The sequence below is a fragment of the Oncorhynchus mykiss genome, chromosome 30 (assembly GCF_057628025.1).
Source record: "Oncorhynchus mykiss isolate SJ-2025 chromosome 30, ASM5762802v1, whole genome shotgun sequence".
NCBI classification, from domain to species: Eukaryota; Metazoa; Chordata; class Actinopteri; order Salmoniformes; family Salmonidae; genus Oncorhynchus; species Oncorhynchus mykiss.
The window spans coordinates 31,751,975-31,774,782 of NC_143051.1; the positions used below are offsets into that span (position 1 = coordinate 31,751,975).

General features: G+C 42.1%; 1 protein-coding gene across 1 annotated transcript; it reads left to right on the top strand.

Annotated features, from left to right (window-relative positions):
• The first annotated feature begins 1,634 nt into the window (after positions 1 to 1,634).
• On the top strand, positions 1,635 to 21,332 carry LOC110488301 (BCL2/adenovirus E1B 19 kDa protein-interacting protein 2). The gene is made up of 10 exons (XM_021560476.3): positions 1,635 to 1,820; positions 2,354 to 2,449; positions 2,624 to 2,697; positions 2,795 to 3,034; positions 3,365 to 3,562; positions 3,753 to 3,855; positions 3,941 to 4,072; positions 16,949 to 17,035; positions 17,322 to 17,420; positions 19,295 to 21,332. Exons 2-10 carry the CDS (start codon positions 2,388 to 2,390, stop codon positions 19,317 to 19,319), a joined length of 1,020 nt encoding a protein of 339 aa, XP_021416151.3. The 5' UTR covers positions 1,635 to 1,820; positions 2,354 to 2,387; the 3' UTR covers positions 19,320 to 21,332.
• Positions 21,333 to 22,808: the final 1,476 nt, after the last annotated feature.

Consider the following 22,808-nt stretch of genomic DNA (forward strand, 5'->3'; position numbering starts at 1 on the left):
GATTCTGGGTCATTGAGCTGATTCAAAATCATAACCTAAAGCTAACGTTTCTGCAAGGCACTATTGGAATCTTTAGTGTCCTGTCACTAACGCGCACCCCTCCAGTCAGCTGTGTCACATTGTTTAGAGTGCGCTCTCACCATTTTCCCCACCATATGCTGTGTGCTTCCACGCCCGGCCATTCCTGGTCATGTCCCAACATGCTATTGTGTGAATATACAGGGCTGTGAAAAAGTATTTGCCCCATTTCTAATTTTGTCCACTTTTACATATTTTTTTAATACTTAATGTTATCAGATCTTCAACCACAACCTAATATTATATAAAGTTAACCTGAGTGAACAAATAACGCAACAATTTCATACTTATTTCATAAACAAAGTTATGCAACACCAAATGCCCCTGTGTGAAAAAGTAATTGCGCCCTTACACTCAATAACTGGTTGTGCCATCTTTAGCTGCAATTCCTCACATCACTGGAGGAATTTTGGCCCACTCTTCCATGCAGAACTGATTTAGCTCAAGAGACATTTGTGGGTTTTCAAGCATGAACTGCTAGTTTCAAGTCCTGCCACAATATCTCAATTGGGATTAAGTCTGCACTTTGTCTAGGCCATTACAAAACTTCAAATGTGTGGCTTTTTAGCGATTTTCTTGTAGACTTGATTGTGTGTTTTGGATCATTTCTTGCTGCATGACCCAGCTGCGCTCTAGCTTCAGCTCACAGATGGATGACCTGACAGACGGATTCTCCTGTAAAATGACCTGATACAGAGCATAATTCATGGTTCGTTCTATTAAGGCAAGTCATCCAGATCCTGAGGAAGCAAAGCCGTCACAATACCACCACCATGCTTGACCGTTGGTATAAGGTTCTTACTATGGAATGTAGTGTTTTGGTTTTCGCCATACATAATGGGACCCATGTAGGCTAGAACTGGTTGAATCAATGTTGTTTCCACGTCATCAACCCCAATATTGTCATGTGATGACGTTGAATCAATGTGGAAAAGATTTTTCCATTATGAAAAAAGATTGCAGTCAGAGTGCAGTATAACTGCAGTATGCAGCAAATACTTCATCCAAAATAACACTGTTTATTTTACTGCAGTAATTTTGAAGTGTAACTGCAGTTAGAGTGCAGTATAACTGCAAATGCAGTGCACTGCAGTTATTCTGCAATTATTGCATCCAAAATACCAGACTGCAGTTATTGCACATTTACTGCAGTTTCAAAACTGCCATCTTTTTTTGTAAAGGTTACACCCAACTAAAATCCAGTGTCATGGTGAATGTTTTGGTTGAATTCAAATTAGTTGACAACTCAAGGATGTTTTGTGCCCAAAACATCCCTGGGTACAAAATCTATTATGTCAATTTTCTACGGGCCTTTCAAATCTACAGAAGCACATACCTTTTAGTATCAGAATAGGGGTTATGATATTTGTATGTGTTTTATAGTATAAATATCATTGAGACAAAGCTTTTTTTCTGCCCATGTTGTAATCATTTGTTTCAGTGCTGACGTTTTTGTTTGATTCTAGATGTCACACAGTCCAATAGCCTGATTACTGAACAAGCATGCACACGTTTTCACTCTAGAGTTTGTGCAGTCAATCCATGTTGCCTTGGTTACAGGGATGGGCTCCACTGGCAATAAATACACCACACCTTGACTGACTCTCAGGTGTGGCAATTGTGTCCGCGCAATTATGAGTTCAGCAAAGCCATAACGTTTACCTCTTTCACTGAAAAGTTACTGTACTTTTACAAAGACATTGAAAAGCTTGTCGGCCCGTGAACCAAATACCATCAACAAGGTAATGTTACACATGTGTTGCTTCGTATTGTATCTACGCACATGCATTCATGTCTCAAGTTGTGTTTACCACTTCATCGCATGAATCTAAGCAAGACAAACGTGGTGATATTGGGGCAATTTAAATGTGTTTTTTAAGGGTCTTACAAAAGTCATTTTACATTTCCATTGTAATGCAAGTTTTGAAAAATAAAGTCCAAAACGGTGAAAGTCAGGGGTGTTGAATGCCTTGCCTTAGATACCGTACTATAGTACATTTATTGCGATCCATAAAACTGAACAGTGTACGTCTCTACGTTTTCCACTAGAGGCCAGCATAGGAAAAAATCCCTCAGTATCCAATAATTTGGCAGAATTGATCAGACATTAACTTGTTGGTGTTATATTTTTTTGTATCGTCATTTCTTTTCACACTCTTTATTCTTCTCAAATTAAAATATGAAGTTACAGCAAAAGTTGCTCCTCAGTTGTAATAGCTGTTTGGACTTGGTTTGCTGATACTCTGACATCAACTGTGTTCACCGCTACTATCAGGAAACTTGCCACTGTGAACCTACACAGCAACAACATGGAGCAAAGAGAGGAGGTGCAAGAAGAGGAGGAGGAGGAGAAGGACATGCACATTCCCAGGTCAGAGGTTATGGTCATCAGACTGAATTGTTTTGGTTGGACTAAATTCAATACATCAGTTATATTATCAACATACTAAATATCCAAACATCTGTTTTTTTTTGTACAATGAAACATCTATATCTAATTACAAATCCGTAGATATATAATTGTTGACCTTTCTTAACATTGTAGGTCACCTCCCAGGAATGCTCATGGCACAAATGAAGTCTTGGGGAACCCCACATTAGCTGATGATGACAGACCAGGTAACACTTCAATTCAAAATGGCAATGTTGTAACAGAACAGTCACTGTTATAAAGCTACATATAAATACAAATCCTAGTAATTAAATGTCATGATAGACCCGCCCAGCAGCCTGGCTCTGATGGAGCCCCAACCCAGGAAGAAACGCCTGATGGCCCCTGCCCTAAGTCTGACACTGGATCGCAGTGACTCGGCAGTGTCCGACGACTATGCCACCGCTGCCCTCATTCCCTCCCCCGACGACGACGACCTGGGACTGGACTTCGACTTGGATGCCATGGAAACGCCCTCGGACAGCGAGTCCCTCCACTTTCCAGTGCACGACATGGATTTGGAGGGTGAGGACAGGGTGCAGGGGACAGGACAGACTAACAGCCTTTATCTTTGGTCTGTTTCTTCACTCTCACAGGTTCAAGATCAACCCATTAACTTATTGAACCACTTTCACTTTGATTATATTTGACATTTTTCACATTAGATAAGACACAAATGTTGGATAATACATAATATAGCTATTATCTTTATATATGCTTTGTATTAGGTGATCTTGACCTCATATATATATATAATATATTATAGATAGTACACAACCACTCTCTGTCTATGCATTGTGTTACCTACCAGACATTATGGGAAATTTACCATTGAAACATTATTCCCATTCAAAGATGATCTGGGAGTGGCATCATGTTGCCATAAGGCCCGTGGGTCAGTACCAGAGCAGATAGGAGTGGGCTCTCTTGACCAAGACCAGGTGGACAGCCAGGGCACTAGGTGGCGCAGGTTCTGTATGGGAGACCCTCCTCAGGAGAGTCTGGTCAACATGAGTGTACTGGAGCCTTACCTTCGAGTCTTGTCCCATGGGGGTGAGTCCAGATTCCCAGCACTTACTTAACCTATCGGACATTATGCGAGAATGTGAGTTTTTTTCAGGCCAATGGAATTTGGCTAATGTGAGCGTTTGTTGTGAGATCAACTTTGATGACACAAAGAGCATCTTAACTTTTTTTTTTTCATCTTTATTTTTCCCTCATCCAAATGTTGTTTTCCTTCCAGGTTACTTTGGAGATGGGTCTAATGACATCATTGTGTTCTCTTCCTGCTATCTCCCTGAAAACACCATGGAGAACTACCAGTATGTCATGGACAACCTATTCAGGTGTGAGAGCTAATAGTAAAACATAATCTGAATTGGCCACTCTTCAGGTCAACATAACTAACCCCAGCACCACTAAACATTGCAGGTACATTGTGGGAACATTGGACCTGATGGTGGCGGAGAACTACGTCATTGTGTACCTGTGTGCCATGGCCCAGCGCAACAAGCTCCCCGGCATTGGCTGGCTCAGAGAGTGTTATACCACCATTGACAGAAGGTTAGTTCTGTTTACTCAAATGGGCTTAGTTTGTGGTCCTAGTTCAGAAAACTATATGCCACAGTGAGTAACAAAACAGTACAAAATCATTCAACTCATCAGTCTCTCATGTCAGTCAAGTCTCCAAGTTGTAGACCACGTTCCAAGCCGTCTACATTACCGTCATCAACTGTGCAATCAGAATGCTCAGGATGTGGTTAGTGGATATGTTTAACAGCTATCCAGGCATTGTGAGATCTGGAAACTGCAATGTAGTTGGCATGGAATGCAGCCAAAGTCAAGTCTCAAGTTATTTTATGCCAAGTAATTAAGTCTCAAGTAATCAAAATCGTTGAAAGTTGTCTCAGTCTGTGAAAAATATGTATCAGAGTGGAAAATCAACTAAGCAGGCTATCTCAAGACTTCGAAGGAGAGCAGGATGTTTTCCGTGTCAACTGTACAGGTGAAAACTGGATGACAATAGTGCCTAGTGTGTTGCATATTCAAGTGTGCAATTTTAGATTTTCCCGCCGAAACCCTCTCTGCTAGCAGGTTCTGTTTGTTCAGTAAGACCCAGACAGGAACGGTCCTTAGCCACCCGTTGTTCCAGATGATCTTGAAGAGGTTTAGTGCCTCCTGCATCGCCATGTCATAGCTGTTGCTGTCCACCACAAAAAGAACATCCCACACATCAGCAAAACATTGCATCCACTTTCTGCTTTTGTACCTCTGACCTCTAACATTAGATAAATTAAACCTTGAAAACATCTCACATCCCTGAAGCCTTTTTACTGTTGTTTTGTATGGAATGCATTTTCCACATGTAAATATGGCATCTGATTTACTATCGTGCTTTTCCCAGATTCACCAGCTCCTAACGGTAGTAACTGGCGCTGGCAAGTTATTTGGTTATTCTGCTTGTCTTCTCGTAGCTGTTTATTAAATCCTTTTGTTTGCTTCTCTCTGTGCCTTCTGAACACGTTGGTCTTTACTGCACAGGCAACCCATATTAAATTAATAATACTAGATTCCGAGACTTACCAAAGAAAAACAAACTTTTTCAAAATGTTAGAATTAGTTACGTTTGTAGGCCTATTGCCAGTTACAATTAAAATACAACCGGTTGATTAAGGCCTTGACCGTATCAGTTAAGCCTACTTCTTTATACACTTTCCCTAATTAGTTGATAAGTGTACATTTAATATATATATATATATATATATATATATATATATATATATATATATATAAAATAAGTCTAATTTCATTCTGAGAAATTAAGAAAATGGCAAAGTGTTACAACAGACCCCTTCCTCCCCTAAAATGGCACTCTGTGTCTGGCAACGAAGTGGGACGACACAGAACGCGTCCTCTGCCCCTCTCAGAAAGTTGATTCTTAGAACGTTTTCACTGTGAATCCGCAATGAAGTCATCAAGCATAATGAAGATGTAAATGTTCAGCAATGAATCTAAATATAGGCTATGTGTTTTCAAATCGAAATTCCCACGATGTCTTATTGTGGAGACAATGAATTTCAGCGCTATTCTCTAGAATCAATCGATTTTCACGAGTAGCCCAGAATTCTGACGTTCAAAACAATGCAGTTCCGTCAAACGGAAGCGGTGGCTATATGTTCCTCTTCACTTCCACACAGCGAGAGTAAAGCAGGTGGAAGAACGATAATTTAGAATGAAACTTCTGAAACAAATGTTTCCGCAATTCCTCTAAAATGGACGCATGCGATCATTACATAAAGCTTGTTGCTGATTCGAAAGTCTTGCTGTAGCAGCATTGCGCAAATTGTATATGTATATTCTTTATTGCCCAACTTGTAATTTCCCCAACTTGGCATCTAGTGAAATAAATGTAGGACTCGGCTAGTGGGAACGTGTTGTTTGTGTTAGGAAGTTGTGTAGAAGAATAATTATTGTATCGAATGTGAATGATCCAGGGTGTAGTCCTTAAAGTCCAACTTGCTCTGATATGATCTGGCTGTATGCAAATCAGGGCAAAACAGTCCACCCAAAACCTGTTAATTTGTAGTATTCTATGGTCCATTAAAATAAATTATATCATTATATTACATATTTTATTCAGCTGGGCAATTTGTTGTATGAATGATATAGTAGTGTCCCTACTCAAAGGCATGTAAGCCTAGTAGTTGATTAGTCTGGCTAACACATAACACTCAAAAGTCCTCTAGAGTCAGGAATGGCTCTTTGATGTTGTCGTCACAATGCGTCAATGATGGGGGCTGTGCTTTTACAGGTTGGCTCTACTCTGTGTCTGTCACTCAAACACCCACAGGCACAGCCCCAGAGTGCTGCCCCTTTCATTACAATGTTTTGATTTTCAAATCCAAACAACAAGAGGTCTCAACCCCCGAGGAAAATAACTACATTTGAGAGAACCAATCAGACCAGTGTGGTCAAAGCTCTCCCTGCGCTGTGAGTCACATGGGTTGTGACATCCAGGTTAGTAGCCTGAACACCCATCCTGATTGCTGCGCTCTCCTTTAGTGAAACAGAATATCAGCTACCATGTCGAGTCTCAAGTCATCAAATTTGTGACTCATCGTGATCTAACTCAAGTCTGCCCCTCATTAGGTAATTACTATGTAATGAATATTTAACCATACTATCACAAAGTAATACCAGTAGGTTACTTTTATACCACTACCAGTACTTGTATTTTTTTTTAAACAACTTTTAAAAAACAAAAAAAACAACTTAAAGAATAAACCTGCAGTTAAACCCTCAGTAAATATTCCCAAGTAATGCCATGTACTGTATACTTAAACAAATTGTGTATGAGAGTTTGAATGTGCAGTGTAGCAACCATACTGTATGTACAGTATAGGAAGCAACACACAGCTGGTAGCTGGCCATAAGAGTGTCCCATTGGGCCTTAGCATCCAACAAGTTCACGAGAGCCTGCTTTGTAACTCCTCCTTCTTCAGCCAGAGGATGGCGTCAAAGCCAAAGTGTAGTTATGAGTTTCCTCCTGACTTCCCTCACAGCCAACCTATAGTTCTCAGGCTAGGAGGAAGTAGATTCCAGGGTCGTGTCCATTAGGCACCAAATGGAAGAAAATGGACTGAAACAGGTACGGACTACATGGACTTTTAAAACGTTTGACATTGCGTGCCCTAATGAACACAACCTTGTCATGAGTGTTATTTTTTTCAGGATGGTTACAACAGTGTCCAAAGGCTTGTGTGCAGTATGGCCACTAACATACATTTCGAGAAAGCTTTGATGTTCTAAACCTCGACCTGGGTCTCCTTGATCCTAATAATGTGACTAAATGTCTGGACCCAGTAAAGGTTTCAAGTGAACTGCAGGAGGAAAACAACTGCTAAGACCATCACACTAACCTAGTATCTTGTTGAACTGAAGGTCTAAACTTGACTATTCATGTCCCTTTATGTTACCTGAATATACTTAGTCACATATCAAATATGTGTAAAGATTTCTAGAGGTTGCCTTTTGTTCAGACACTCATATACAGTTGGAAGTTTACATACACTTAGGTTTAAGTCATTAAAACTCGTTTTTCACACCACTCCACAAATTTCTTGTTAACAAACTGTAGTTTTGGCAAGTCAGTTAGGACATCTACTTTGTGCATGACACAAGTCATTTTTCCAACAATTGTTTACATACAGATTATTTCACTGATTACTGTATCACAATTCCAGTGGGTCAGATATTTACACACACTAAGTTGAGTGTACCTTTAAACAGCTTGGAAAAGTCCAGAAAATTATGTCATGGCTTTAGAAGCTTCTGATAGGCTAATTGACATCATTTGAGTCAATTGGAGGTGTACATGTGGATGTATTTCAAGGCCTACCTAAAAACTCTGTGCCTCTTTGCTTGACATCATGGGAAAATCAAAAGACCTCAAAAAAATTGTAGCTCTCCACAAGTCTGGTTCATCCTTGGGAGCAATTTCCAAACGCCAGAAGGTACCACGTTCATCTGTACAAACAATAGTACGCAAGTATAAACACCATGGGACCACGCAGCCGTCATACCGCTCAGGAAGGAGATGCGTTCTGTCTCCTAGAGATGAACGTACTTTGGTGCGAAAAGTGCAAATCAATCCCAGAACAACAGCAAAGGACCTTGTGAAGATGCTGGAGGAAACAGGTACAAAAGTATCTATATCCACAGTAAAACAAGTCCTATATCAACATAACCTGAAAGGCCGCTTAGCAAGGTAGAAGCCACTGCTCCAAAACCGCCATAAAAAAGCCAGACTACGGTTTGCTACTGCATATGGGGACAAATATCGTACTTTTTGGAGAAATGTCCTCTGGTCTGAAGAAACAAAAATAGAACTGTAGAACTATTATGTTACTAATAGAACTATTGTGTTTGGAGGAAAAAGGGGGAGGCTTGCAAGCCGAAGAACACCATCCCAACCGTGAAGCACGTGGGTGGCAGCTTCATTTTGTGGGGGTGCTTTGTTGCAAGAGGGACTGGTGCACTTCACAAAATATATGGCATCATGAGGATGAAAAATGATGTGGATATATTGAAGCAACATTTCAAGACATCAGTCAGGAAGTTAAAGCTTGGTCGCAAATGGGTCTTCCAAATGGACAATGACCCCAAGTATATTTCCAAAGTTGTGGCAAAATGGCTTAAGGACAACAAAGTCAAGGTATTGCAGTGGCCACCACAAAGCCCTGACCTCAATCCTATTGAAGATTTGTGGGCAGAACTGAAAAAGCGTGTGAGAGCAAGGAGACCTACAAACCTGACTCAGTTACACCAGCTCTGTCAGGAGGAATGGGCCAAAATTCACCCAACTTATTGTGGGAAGCTTGTGGAAGGCTACCCGAAACATTTGACCCAAGTTAAACCATTTAAATATAATGCTACCAAATACTAATTGAGTGTATGTAAACTTCTGACCCACTGGGAATGTGATGAAAGAAATAAAAGCTGAAATAAATAATTCTCTCTACTATTATTCTGACATTTCACATTCTTAACATAATGTGGTGATCCTAACTGATCTAAGACAGTGAATTTTTACTTGGATTAAATATCAGGAATTGTGAAAAACTGAGTTTAAATGTATTTGGCTAAGGTAAACTTTCAACTTCAACTGTATTTGTGATATGGTTTTGGACTCAAGAGACCAGGGGTGGTGGAGTGCTCAGGTTGCGGTGTAGGGTTTGAGCATAGCCTGAAGGTAGGGAATCAAATCAAATCAAATTTTATTTGTCAAATACACATGGTTAGCAGATGTTAATGCGAGTGTAGCGAAATGCCTGTGTTCCGACAATGCAGCAATAATCAATGAGTAATCTAACCTAACAATTTCACAAAAACTACCTTATACACACAAGTGTAAAGGAATGAAGAATATGTACATACAAATATATGAATGAGTGATGGTACAGAACGGCATAGGCAAGATGCAGTAGATGGTATCAAGTACAGCATATACATATTAGATGAGTAATGTAGGGTATGTAAACATTATATGAAGTGGCATTGTTTAAAGTGGCTAGTGATACATTTTTCATACATTTTTACATTATTAAAGTGGCTGGAGTTGAGTCAATATGTTGGCAGCAGCCACTAAATGTTAGTGGTGGCTGTTTAACAGTCTGATGACCTTGAGATATAAGCTGTTTTTCAGTGTCTCAGTCCCTGCTTTGATGCACCTGTACTGACCTCGCCTTCTGGATGATAGCGGGGTGAACATGCAGTGTCTCGGGTGGTTGTTGTTCTTGATGATCTTTATGGCCTTCCTGTGACATCGGGTGGTGTAGTTGTCCTGGAGGGCAGGTAGTTTGCCCCCGGTGATGCGTTGTGCAGACCTCACTACCCTCTGGAGAGCATTACAGTTGTGTGCGGAACAGTTGCCGTACCAGGCGGTGATACAGCCCGACAGGATGCTCTCGATTGTGCATCTGTAAAAGTTTGTGAGTGCTTTTGGTGACAAGCCAAATTTCTTCAGCCTCCTGAGGTTGAAGAGGCGCTGCTGAGCCTTCTTCACCACGCTGTCTGTGTGGGTGGACTAATTCAGTTTGTCCGTGATGTGTACGCCGAGGAACTTAAAACTTACTACCCTCTCCACTACTGTCCCATCGATGTGGAATGGTGGGGTAATCCCTCTGCTGTTTCCTGAAGTCCACGATCATATCCTTTGTTTTGTTGACGTTGAGTGTGAGGTTATTTTCCTGGCACCACACTCCGAGGGCCCTCACCTCCTCCCTGTAGGCCATCTCGTCGTTGTTGGTAATCAAGCCTACCACTGTAGTGTTGTCTGCAAACTTGATGATTGAGTTGGAGGCGTGGGTGAACAGGGAGTACAGAAGAGGGCTCAGAACGCACCCTTGTCGGGCTCCAGTGTTGAGGATCAGCGGGGTGGAGATGTTACCTACCCTCACCACCTGGGGGCGGCCCGTCATGAAGTCCAGTACCGAGTTGCACAGGGCGGGGTCGAGACCCAGGGTCTCGAACTTGATGACGAGTTTGAAGGGTACTATAGTGTTAAATGCTGAGCTGTAGTCGATGAACAGCATGCTCACATAGGTATTCTTCTTATCCAGATGGGTTAGGGCAGTGTGCAGTGTGGTTGCGATTGCGTCGTCTGTGGAGCTATTGGGGCGGTAAGCAAATTGGAGTGGATCTAGGGTGTCAGGTAGGGTGGAGGTGATATGGTCCTTGACTAGTCTCTCAAAGCACTTCATGATGACGGAAGTGAGTGCTACAGGGCGGTAGTCATTTAGCTCAGTTACCTTTGCTTTCTTGGGAACAGGAACAATGGTGGCCCTCTTGAAGCATGTGGGAACAGCAGACTTGGATAAGGATTGATTGAATATGTCCGTAAACACACCAGCCAGCTGGTCTGCACATGCTCTGAGGACGTGGCTGGGGATGCCGTCTGGTCCTGCAGCCTTGTGAGGGTTAATGTTTTACTCACGTCGGCTGCAGTGAAGGAGAGTCCGCAGGTTTTGGTAGTGGGCCGTGTCAGTGGCACTGTATTGTCCTCAAAGTGAGCAAAGAAGTTGTTTAGTCTGCCTGGGAGCAAGACATCCTGGTCCACGACGGGGCTGGTTTTCTTTTCGTAATCCGTGATTGACTGTAGACCCTGCCACATACCTCTTGTGTCTGAGCCGTTGAATTGCGACTCTACTTTGTCTCTATACTGACGCTTAGCTTGTTTGATTGCCTTGCGGAGGGAATTGCTACACTGTTTGTATTCGGTCATGTTTCCGGTCACCTTGCCCTGATTAAAAGCAATGGTTTGCGCTTTCAGTTTCGGGCGAATGCTGTCATCAATCCACGGTTTCTGGTTTGGGAATGTTTTAATAGTTGCTGTGGGTACGACTTCGCCGATGCGACAACGCCGATGCGATGGCCAGTATATCTTGCTGCTCGGTTGGCAGGTATCATTGCCTTGTAGTGGATGGGAGCTTCAACTGGAATCCAGTGGAGTGTGTGGAGGAGCGGGGTGACATGGGAGAATTTGGTACGGTTGAACACTAGTCGGGCTGCAGCGTTCTGGATAAGTTGCAGGGGTTTCATGCACAAGCGGGGAGCCCAGCCAACAGTGAGTTGCAGTAGTCCAGACGAGAGATGACAAGTGCCTGGATTAGGACTTGCGCCACTTCCTGTGTGAGGTAGGGTCGTACTCTACAGATGTTGTAGAACTAGAACCTGCAGGAGCAAGTTACTGCTTTGATGTTTGCAAAGAATGACAGGATGTTGTCCAGGGTCACGTCAAGGTTTTTTGCACTTTGGGAGCGGGACACCGCAGAGTTGTCAACCGTGATGGAGCGGGCAGGCCTTCCTTGGAAGAAAGAGCAGCTCCATGTTGTCGAGGTTGAGCTTGAAGTGGTGGGCCGACATCTAAGCTGAGATATCTGCCAGACACGCAGAGACGTGTATCACCACCTGGGTAGCAGAATGGGGAGAAAAGTGTCATCAATATAGCAATCATAGGAGAGACCATGTGAGGATATGACAGAGCCGAGTGACTTGGTGTATACAGTAGAGAGAAGAGGAGAGAGCCTAGAACCGAACCCTGGGGGACACCAGTAGTGAGAATACGTGGTTCAGACACAGATCCTCTCCACCTCACCTGATAGGAGCAGTCTGCCAGGTAGGATGTAATCCTACAGACCCTGAGGTGCCCAGCCCTGAGAGGGTGAAGAGGAGGATCTGATGGTTCACTGTGTTGATGGCAGCGGATAGATATAGGAGGACGAGAACAGAGGAGAGAGTCAGCTTTGCTAGTGCGGAGAGGGAGAGCCTCTGTGATACAACGAAGATCAGTCTCAGTTGAGTGACCAATCTTAAAGCCTGACGTTCTGAGATAGATAGCGAGAGAGTTGGTAAGAGACAGCACACTCAAGTGTTTTGGAAAGAAAAGAAACAAGGGATACCTGTCAGTCGTTTTTGATGTCAGAGGGGTCGGACATTGGTTTCTTGTGGAGGGGAGAGACTCAGAGGAGACGCAGCCAGTGAGTTGATTAGGGAAGTGAGGAGTGGGAGGTCTCCAGGGATGGTCTGGAGAAGGGAGGAGGGGATTGGGTTGAGCGGGCAGGTTGTCAGGTGGCCGGACCTCGCTAGTCGCAGGATTTCATCTGGAGAGAGAGGGGAGAAAGAGGCCAAGGCTTACGGTAGTTCTGCGTGAGTAGGACCAGTGGATAGGCTGAGGGAATGAGCTGATGTCATCACCCTTCTTTTCAAAGTGGTTGATAAAGTTGTCCGCAGAGAGGGAGGAGGGAGTGGCTGGACGATTAAGGAGGGAGGAGAAGGTGGAAAAGTGTTTCCTAGGGTTAAAGGCAGATCTTGAAATTGAGTGATAAAAAGTGGCTTAAACAGTGAATACAGAGGAAGAGAAGTTAGAGAGGAGGGAATGAAGGGATGATAGGTCCTCCGGAAGTGTCGTTTGCGCTCATCAAGTGTATTGCCTGCCTTGTCAGTGGGAGGGGACTGGGAAAGGGTCAAAGTGGCAAAAGGAGGGGAAAGAAAGAGTTGGAGAGAAATTAATCGAAGGAAGACGTCGGGAGGTTGAAGTCGCCCAATATGAGGAGCAGTGAGCCATGGTCAGAAAATGAGCTTATCAAGGTATCAAGCTCATTGAGGAACTCTAAGGGCACCTGGTGAATGATAGATGACAACAATGTTAAGCTTGAGAGGACAAGTGACAGTGACCACATGGAATTCAAATGAGGAGATGGAGAGGTGAGTGAAAATCAAGCAGAAATGAGCAGCCATGTGCCACCACCGCGACGACCAGATGCTCACGGACTATGAGAGAACACATAGTCAGATGAATAGAGATCCGCTGGAGTAGCAGTGTTGTCTGGGCTGATACATGTCTCCGTCAGGGCTAAAAGGTCAAGGGACTGAAGGGCAGCATAGGCTGAGATTAACTGTGTTCTTGACCACAGATCGGCAGTTCCAAACGCTGGTGGAGTCCAAGAATTCCACATGGGTTGTGCATGGAGGGTACACTAAATTAGAAGGTCAAGGGGAGCGGGAGCGTCTAAAGCCTACACGGAGAGGAGCGAACTGGGATAGAACACACACACATATACTGAACAAAAATATAAACACAACATGCAACAATTTCAAAGATTTTACTAAGTTACAGTTCATGTAAGGAAATCAGTAAATGTAAATAAATTCATTAGGCCCTAATCTATGGATTTCACATGACAGGGTGTGGGTGCAGCCATACAGTAGGTGGGCCTTGGAGGGCATAGGCCCATCCACTTGGGAGCCAGGCACAGCCAATCCGAATGAGTTTTTCCCCACAAAAGGACTTGATTACAGACAGAAATACTCCTCAGCACCCCTCCTCAGATGATCCCTTAGGTGAAGAAGCCGGGTGTAGAGGTCCTGAGCTGGCATGCTTAAACATGGTCTGTGGTTGTGAGGCCATTTGGGCATACTGCCAAATTCTCTAAAACAACATTGGAGGCAGCTTATGGTAAAGAACATTCAATTCTCTGGCAACAGCTCTAGTGGACAGTCCTGCAGTCAGCATGCCAATTGCACGCTCCCTCAAAATCTGTGGCATTGTGTTGGTAACAAAACTTCACATTTTATAGTGGCCTTTTATTGTCCGCAGCACAAGGTGCACCTGTGTAATGATCATGCTGTCTAATCAGCTTCTTGATATGCCACACCTCTCAGGTGGATGAATTATCTTGGCAAAGGTTATAAATGCTCACTAACAGGGATGTAAACAAATTTGTGCACAACATTTTAGAGAAGTAAGCTTTTTGTGCGTTTGGAATTTTTCTGGGATTTTGTATTTCAGCTCATGAAACATGGAACCAACACTTTACATGTTGCGTTTATATTTTGGTTCTGTATAGTTGAAAAGCTACAAAAGAGCAACATGAGAATCTGAAAATAACAAAGATATTCAAGTGAGAGAGTGGAGCCTTCCTCTCTATATTTCCTCGATTAACGCCACAGAGGAACTCGGCAGAACCGTCTTTGATTTCGGCGACGGTACCTCTGCTGACATGACCGCCACTTACAGCTGCCCATGAGAAAACAGGGGACAGTGATGTACTAACATCATCATGTTTTACATAGGTTGCCAAGTTCACAGTGTTTAAGAACTGGTTTCCGGGACAAGATGAAGTGTTTGTGGATGAAAAAGCACTTTCAATTAGAGGTCGACCGATTATGATTTTTCACTGCCGATACCGATTATTGGAGGACCAAAAAAAGCCGATACCAATTAATCGTTCAATTTTAAAAATTAATTTGTAATTATGACAATTACAACAATACTGAATGAACACTTATTTTAACTTAATATAATACATCAATAAAATCAATGTAGCCTCAAATAAATAATGAAACATGTTCAATTTGGTTTAAATAATGCAAAAACTAAGTGTTGGAGAAGAAAAGTAAAAGTGCAATATGTGCCATGTAAGAAAGCTAACGTTTAAGTTCCTTGCTCAGAACATGAGAACATATGAAAGCTGGTGGTTCCTTTTAACACGAGTCTTCAATATTCCAAGGTAAGAGGTTTTAGGTTGTAGTTATTATAGGAATTAGAGTACTATTTCTCTGAATACCATTTGTATTTCATATACCTTTGACTATTGGATGTTCTTATAGGCACTTTAGTATTGCCAGTGTAACAGTATAGCTTCCGTCCCTCTCCTCGCCCCTACCTGGGCTTGAACCAGGAACACATTGACAACAGCCACACTCGAAGCAGCGTTACCCATTGCTCCACAAAAACCGCAGCCCATGCAGAGCAAGGGGAACAACCACTCCAAGTCTCAGAGCGAGTGACATTTGAAACGCTATTAGCGCGCACCCCGCTAACTAGCTAGCCATTTCACATCGGTTACACCAGCCTAATCTCGGGAGATGATAGGCTTGGAGTCATAAACAGCAGAGCTGCTGGCAAAATGCACGAGAGTGCTGTTTGAATGAATGCTTACGAGCCTGCAGGTGCCTACCATCGCTCAGTCAGACTGCTCTATCAAATCATAAACTTAGTTATAACATAATAACACACAGAAATACGAGCCTTAGGTCATTAATATGGTTGAATCCGGAAACTATCATCTCGAAAACAAGAGGTTTATTCTTTCAGTGAAATACGGAACCGTTCCGTATTTTATCTAACGGGTGGCCTCCATCAGTCTAAATATTGCTGTTACATTGCACAACTGTCAATGTTATGTCATAATTACGTAAAATTCTGGCAAATTAGGCGGTGCAAACTGTTACATATACACTGACTGCGTGCAATGAACGCAAGAGAAGTGACACAATTTCACCTGGTTAATATTGCCTGCTAGCCTGTATTTCTTTAAGCTAAATATGCAGGTTTAAAAATATATACTTCTGTGTATTGATTTTAAGAAAGGCATTGATGTTTATGGTTAGGGACACATTGGAGCAAGGACAGTCCTTTTTTCGCGAATACGCACCGCATCGATTATATGCAACGCAGGACACGCTAGATAAACTAGTAATATCATCAACCATCACCATAACTAGTGATTATGATTGATTGATTGTTTTTTATAAGATAAGTTTAATGATAGCTAGCAACTTACCTTGGCTTACTGCATTTGTGTAACAGGCAGTCTCCTCGTGGAGTGCAGTGAGGCAGGTGGTTAGCGTTGGACTAGTTAACTAGTTAACTGTAAGGTTGCAAGATTGAATCCCCGAGCTGACAAGGTAAAAATCTGTTGTTCTGCCCCTGAACAAGGAAGTTAACCCACCGTTCCTAGGCCGTCATTGAAAATAATAATGTGTTCTTAACTGACTTGCCTAGTTAAATAAAGACTAAGCAAAGGTGTAAAAAATGAAACTTTTTTTTTTTTTTTTTATCGGCCAAATCGGTGTCCAAAAATACAGATTTCCGATTGTTATGAAAACTTGAAATCGGCCCTAATTAAATTGGCCATTCCGATTAATCGGTCGACCTCTTCTTTCAATAGTTCTACATAGAACATGCTTTTCAGTCCATGAGTAGGTCTCACCCGTGTCTGGCAAAGCGGCCCTTAGAGTCTACAGACATGTTCCTTTGTGATGTGTTCTCTACCAATAGAGCTAGCGGTCTGCCTTTTGACACCTGACAGTGTCTATCCAACTTCCCCTCTCACTTCCTCTTGTTTGGCTTGGCCCCTGTTAGTGTGAGAGGTAGACTCCTTACTCAGCAGTTTGCGCCTGTCTGGGGAGTCACACAGACTGGGCCCCAAAGAACCTCTGGTAAAAATACAGGTCTTACGGAAGGGTTTAAACTGTCAATCATGGTGATGTGACAGGTGTGTGAGAGAGGTAGTGGACAACCGCAGTAGATATGCTGACAGATTGAAAGAACAACTGTAACCTTTACTCTTACACTTGATTATGTTTTTCTCATAGGTTGAGGAAGAGTCTGAAAGATCTATACATTGTCCACCCGACCTGGTACATCAAGGCCCTGATCACCATCATCAAGCCCTTCATCAGGTGAGGACCACCATCCCCTGAGACACCAAGTCCAGTCTTTCAGGGTTGCTGTTGTTATTGTTGTTGAGTCAAATGGGCCCTGTTACTACATGAAGCAAAAAGGGACAGCGATAGAACAATGGCCACTGTTAGAGCAGCCGCCCTGATCTGGTAGCTGTAAGAGTACACATTTTGTGTATATATTTGATCTAAATCATGCTGTCCACTACTCTTGTCTTTATTTTTGACATGTTGGCTCTGTGTCCTCACATAAAACGAATGTCTTCTGGTCCCGTCCTCCTCACAGCTCCAAATTCAGTCGCAAGCTTCAGTTTATCGACAGGTTTCAGGAGCTGTCCCAGCACATCCCTATTGAGCGTGTGCAGATCCCCGACTGTGTCAGACAGTGAGTGACCTCATCAGACACTCTCACACATTCACAAAGAGCTATGTTAATGAATCCATGAATAGAAAAGCCCAACACCTATATGTATTGTGTGACTAATATAAGAGTTATTCCTAATCACTAACTACTATTGAGCAAATAAAATTATTCACTTACAGCGAGAAAACAGGGAGCCCTTCTATTGTGACGGTTCATGAAAATTAATGGCCTTTGTGTATGTACAGTGCCTTGCGAAAGTATTCGGCCCCCTTGAACTTTGCGACCTTTTGCCACATTTCAGGCTTCAAACAAAGATATAGAACAGTATTTTTTTGTGAAGAATCAACAACAAGTAGGACACAATCATGAAGTGGAACGACATTTATTGGATATTTCAAACTTTTTTAACAAATCAAAAACTGAAAAATTGGGTGTGCAAAATTATTCAGCCCCCTTAAATTAATACTTTGTAGCGCCACCTTTTGCTGCGATTATAGCTGTAAGTCGCTTGGGGTATGTCTCTATCAGTTTTGCACATCGAGAGACTGAAATTTTTTCCCATTCCTCCTTGCAAAACAGCTCGAGCTCAGTGAGGTTGGATGGAGAGCATTTGTGAACAGCAGTTTTCAGTTCTTTCCACAGATTCTCGATTGGATTCAGGTCTGGACTTTGACTTGGCCATTTTAACACCTGGATATGTTTATTTTTTAACCATTCCATTGTAGATTTTGCTTTATGTTTTGGATCATTGTCTTGTTGGAAGACAAATCTCCGTCCCAGTCTCAGGTCTTTTGCAGACTCCATCATTCTTCCAGAATGGTCCTGTATTTGGCTCCATCCATCTTCCCATCAATTTTAACCATCTTCCCTGTCCCTGCTGAAGAAAAGCAGGCCCAAACCATGATGCTGCCACCACCATGTTTGACAGTGGGGATGGTGTGTTCAGCTGTGTTGCTTTTACGCCAAACATAACGTTTTGCATTGTTGCCAAAAAGTTCAATTTTGGTTTTATCTGACCAGAGCACCTTCTTCCACATGTTTGGTGTGTCTCCCAGGTGGCGTGTGGCAAACTTTAAACAACACTTTTTATGGATATCTTTAAGAAATGGCTTTCTTCTTGCCACTCTTCCATAAAGGCCAGATTTGTGCAATATACGACTGATTGTTGTCCTAGGGACAGAGTCTCCCACCTCAGCTGTAGATCTCTGCAGTTCATCCAGAGTGATCATGGGCCTCTTGGCTGCATCTCTGATCAGTCTTCTCCTTGTATGAGCTGAAAGTTTAGAGGGACGGCCAGGTCTTGGTAGATTTTCAGTGGTCTGATACTCTTTCCATTTCAATATTATCGCTTGCACAGTGCTCCTTGGGATGTTTAAAGCTTGGGAAATCTTTTTGTATCCAAATCCGGCTTTAAACTTCTTCACAACAGTATCTCGGACCTGCCTGGTGTGTTCCTTGTTCTTCATGATGCTCTCTGCGCTTTTAACGAACTTCTGAGACTATCACAGTGCAGGTGCATTTATACGGAGACTTGATTACACACAGGTGGATTGTATTTATCATCATTAGTCATTTAGGTCAACATTGGATCATTCAGAGATCCTCACTGAACTTCTGGAGAGAGTTTGCTGCACTGAAAGTAAAGGGGCTGAATAATTTTGCATGCCCAATTTTTCAGTTTTTGATTTGTTAAAAAAGTTTGAAATATCCAATAAATGTCGTTCCACTTCATGATTGTGTCCCACTTGTTGTTGATTCTTCACAAAACAATACAGTTTTATATCTTTATGTTTGAAGCCTGAAATGTGGCAAAAGGTCGCAAAGTTCAAGGGGGCCCGAATACTTTCGCAAGGCACTGTATTTATAGTTTTTTCAATCTATTTCCATTCACATAGGTTTGACGAGAACATGGACAGGTGACACGTTCAGAATGGTGATCTGGAACACAGTATAAGGTTAGGTACACGAAGCCAAAAATGTGGACTAAAAAGGCTCAAATCTGGCAACCCATGACTTTGATACTGAGGATGAACCGGGCTGCCCAATCTGATATCTGTTGTCCTATGAGATAACTTTAGTCATACATCACTTGGCAAAGTATCTACTGAAGGACCACAAGTAGATGCACTGTGTACAAAAACTTTATGAACAGTTTTTCATTCTCAACTGTGTCTTTTGTGTTTCAAGAATGGTCCACCACCCAAAGGACATCCAGCCAACTTGACACAACTGTGGGAAACATTGGAGTCAGCATGGGCCAGCATCCCTGTGGAACGTTCGACACCTTGTAGAGTCCATGCCCCGACAAATTGAGGCTGTTCTGAGGGCAAAGTGAGGGTGCAACTCAATATTAGGATGGTGTTCTTAATGTTTTGTACACTCAGTTTTAAGTATAATGTAACAATGTGTACATACACTAATTATTACATTACTATCTACTACCATGTACAGTGGCGACCCGTCATTCAGGGCAAGTGGGGCAGAGCCCCACCTGTTTTGAGCCCAACATTTTTGGGGCTTTCCTGTTCTTCATGTTATGGCGTTAATACTTGTCACATATCAGTTTGCAAACAACGTAAAAAACAATATCATTGAGTTAATAAAGCCGCATACAAACATGGCCTCTTTTTTGTTTTCCTAAGGCAGCTCCAAAGTACAGGTGTTTCAGCTTAGCTCAGTGCTTTCTGTGATGGTGGGGCAAGCCAGCAGAAAATACGGAGCGTTGCGCCGTGATTGGCTCAGTGTTCTGTCACTCATCGGGACACTACGTCACCGCCAAGTTTAAAGGTAGAGCTAGAAAATTTAAGCCTTTTGGGTGCTGCCATAGAGTTACATTAGAAGTGCCCATCCAAGAAGGTTCAAGGTCATTGGCCACAGATAAAATGACATCAAATCACATATCTACAGTAGCTTTGATTGGACTGTTAACATCATACTTTCAAAATCTTAGCTTGCAGTCATCATCATGAATCAAGTCGACAATCTACTGGCAAATTATTTTTAATCCTTCTCATATGAAGAGAAATAATGAAGAGAATTTATAGATCAAAATGTACCGGTGCTCATTGGCCATTTGACATAAACATTACACAACGAGTTGGAAATCGGAAATTCAACAATGAGTGGTTTGGAAGGAATCAGTGGCTAACTGCAAGCATTGCAAAGCAATCATTACCCTGCTATTCAGTAGAGTGGTTATGTGGTCTACGATTAAGAGTCTCTTTTCCTAGTTTAAAATTATAAACATTCAAAATTGGCCATGCTGTCACTGAAGCATGCTTTGTGCCGCACTCACACCAATTGTTAACTCAGAACTGCAAAATCTGACTTCAGTGAGTTCAAGACAACTGGGAACTCGGGGAAAAACGAGCTATGGCTGGGAAAACACATTTTGAACTTTCACCCAACTCAGAACTCAGGCCTCTTTCTAGAGCTATGACCTGAAGATCACTGACGTCATCATGATTCAACTTTTTTGTTGTTGTTGGAGTTCCCAGTTGTCTTGAAAGCACCATAAATCCAGAGAATGCCAGACTTTAGTGACAAAGTTTGATGACAAAATTTGCTCATGAAGGACCGCCTCGCCACCTTCCTGTTTAACTGAGCACAGCACAGCAAGGTGAGTCCAAAAATGTCTGGTATTGTCACGCCCTGACCATAGAGAGCCTTTTTATTCTCTATTTTGGTTAGGTGGGGGTGTGACTAGGGTGGGTAATCTAGGTTGTTTTATTTCTATGTTGGCCTGGTATGGTTCCCAATCAGAGGCAGCTGTTTATCGGTCTCTGATTGGGGATCATATTTAGGCAGCCATTTCCTCACTGTGTCTTGTGGGATCTTGTTTTTGTGTTGCCTGTGAGCACTCCAGAACATCACGTTTAGTTTGTTCTTGTTTTTGTGCCTTTCATTGAATAAACATGTGGAACCCATATCGCGCTGCGCTTTGGTCCTAGTATCCTTTCGATAATCGTGTCATGTGTGCTGCTGCATAAATGATGTAATATGCCAGGGAGATAGTATTACTTTCTTAGCTACACTATACATAAGTATGTTGTGTAGTAAGCTTTTAGTAGCCCATGTGCCTCACCCTAATAATTGTCTATTTTCACCTTTTTATTTCGCAAACTCTTCTGATTTGGTGGTGCATATGTAGCCTATAAAGTGTTTTTGAGAAATGAAATAATCAAATATGGTTAGAGCGTTCATTCTGCTTATATGCCCCCTTTATTTATCCTAAGTGTTCTCCCTGTACACCAAGTCAGAACCAAAGAATGGCCCATGTTCTGAATTATGTTGCGGTACATTTCAAAAGTGCTGAACAAATAGTTATATTGACTATGTCCATCCTAGCTTGGTCATTGTCTTAATCAAAATTACAGATTGCCTCTTATCTGCTTGTCGTCCCCTTATGCCATAGTTTGTACATCAATTGTCAGTAGAAACCACATTTGTTTAAGCAAGTCAGCCATATCAGCTAAGTTAGTAAATGAGGCTGAATTAACTGTTTCGCTGCCAGACAAGGCTCCTCTGATATCCAGGCGTAGCAGTGGTAAGGTGTTGGGACAGCTTTATGTAGGCCCTAACAGTTTGTGGGCACTGTTATAGTGCAATGAATGTATTGTTTAGTGTTGTGAAGTGGCTTAGCTGGCATTCCCACCTTTTTGTGAGCTAAAATCACCACTGACCATGTAAATACATGGGTTTTAGGACACTAAAGTGAGGCCTTTTTTTCACATCTTTCTCTGTTACAAAATACATTTTATAGATTGACATCACTCCTTGTGGTCCCCTTTCTTACTGTCATCAATGTATAAAGGAGGGACCTTTTTTTAAACACAGTTCTGAATCAGATTCATTCCCAACTATTGCGTAATATTGGAAGGATTTTATACTGTATTTTTTTTTTAACTACACTGGCATCAGATACAGTATGGCTCTCATTACTGTTACTGGGCAGATTGACAATGACTTCCTGCCAAAGCTCTGGCTCAGCTACAATGTAAAACCTATGACTTCACTGGCTTTAATTCCTCTGGCGACATTGATCTTTTCATCTCACTTTACACCAGTGAATAGTTTTCAGATAAATTGTGATCCACTCATGACGTTATTGGATTATAAAAAATATTTTTAAAAAAAATGTATGCTCCAAGTCAACATTGATAAGGATGTGTGCTTAAATGGTCTTTATTGATTCCTTAATCTGCAATAATACAAAATTAACTGAGAAAGCTGGTGTCTACAAAGCTAGATAAGCAAGCTGTCATATGACTCATTGACAATGAGTTGACTGACTTTGATGGAAGCATTGGCTGGGACGTTTCTTTTCAAATGTGATTTATTTAGTCCTTTTCTATTTTCGTCCTAATAGCATAACTTTCTCAAATGTTTGTCTACCAAGAGAAAACAATA

Coding starts and splice junctions, on each gene's coding strand:
- LOC110488301 (XM_021560476.3), top strand. CDS start 2,388: ATGGAGCAAAGAGAGGAGGTGCAAGAAGAGGAGGAGGAGGAGAAGGAC. Junction 3,563..3,752: donor TCGAGTCTTGTCCCATGGGG/GTGAGTCCAGAT, acceptor TTTTCCTTCCAG/GTTACTTTGGAGATGGGTCT. Junction 4,073..16,948: donor TATACCACCATTGACAGAAG/GTTAGTTCTGTT, acceptor TTTTTCTCATAG/GTTGAGGAAGAGTCTGAAAG.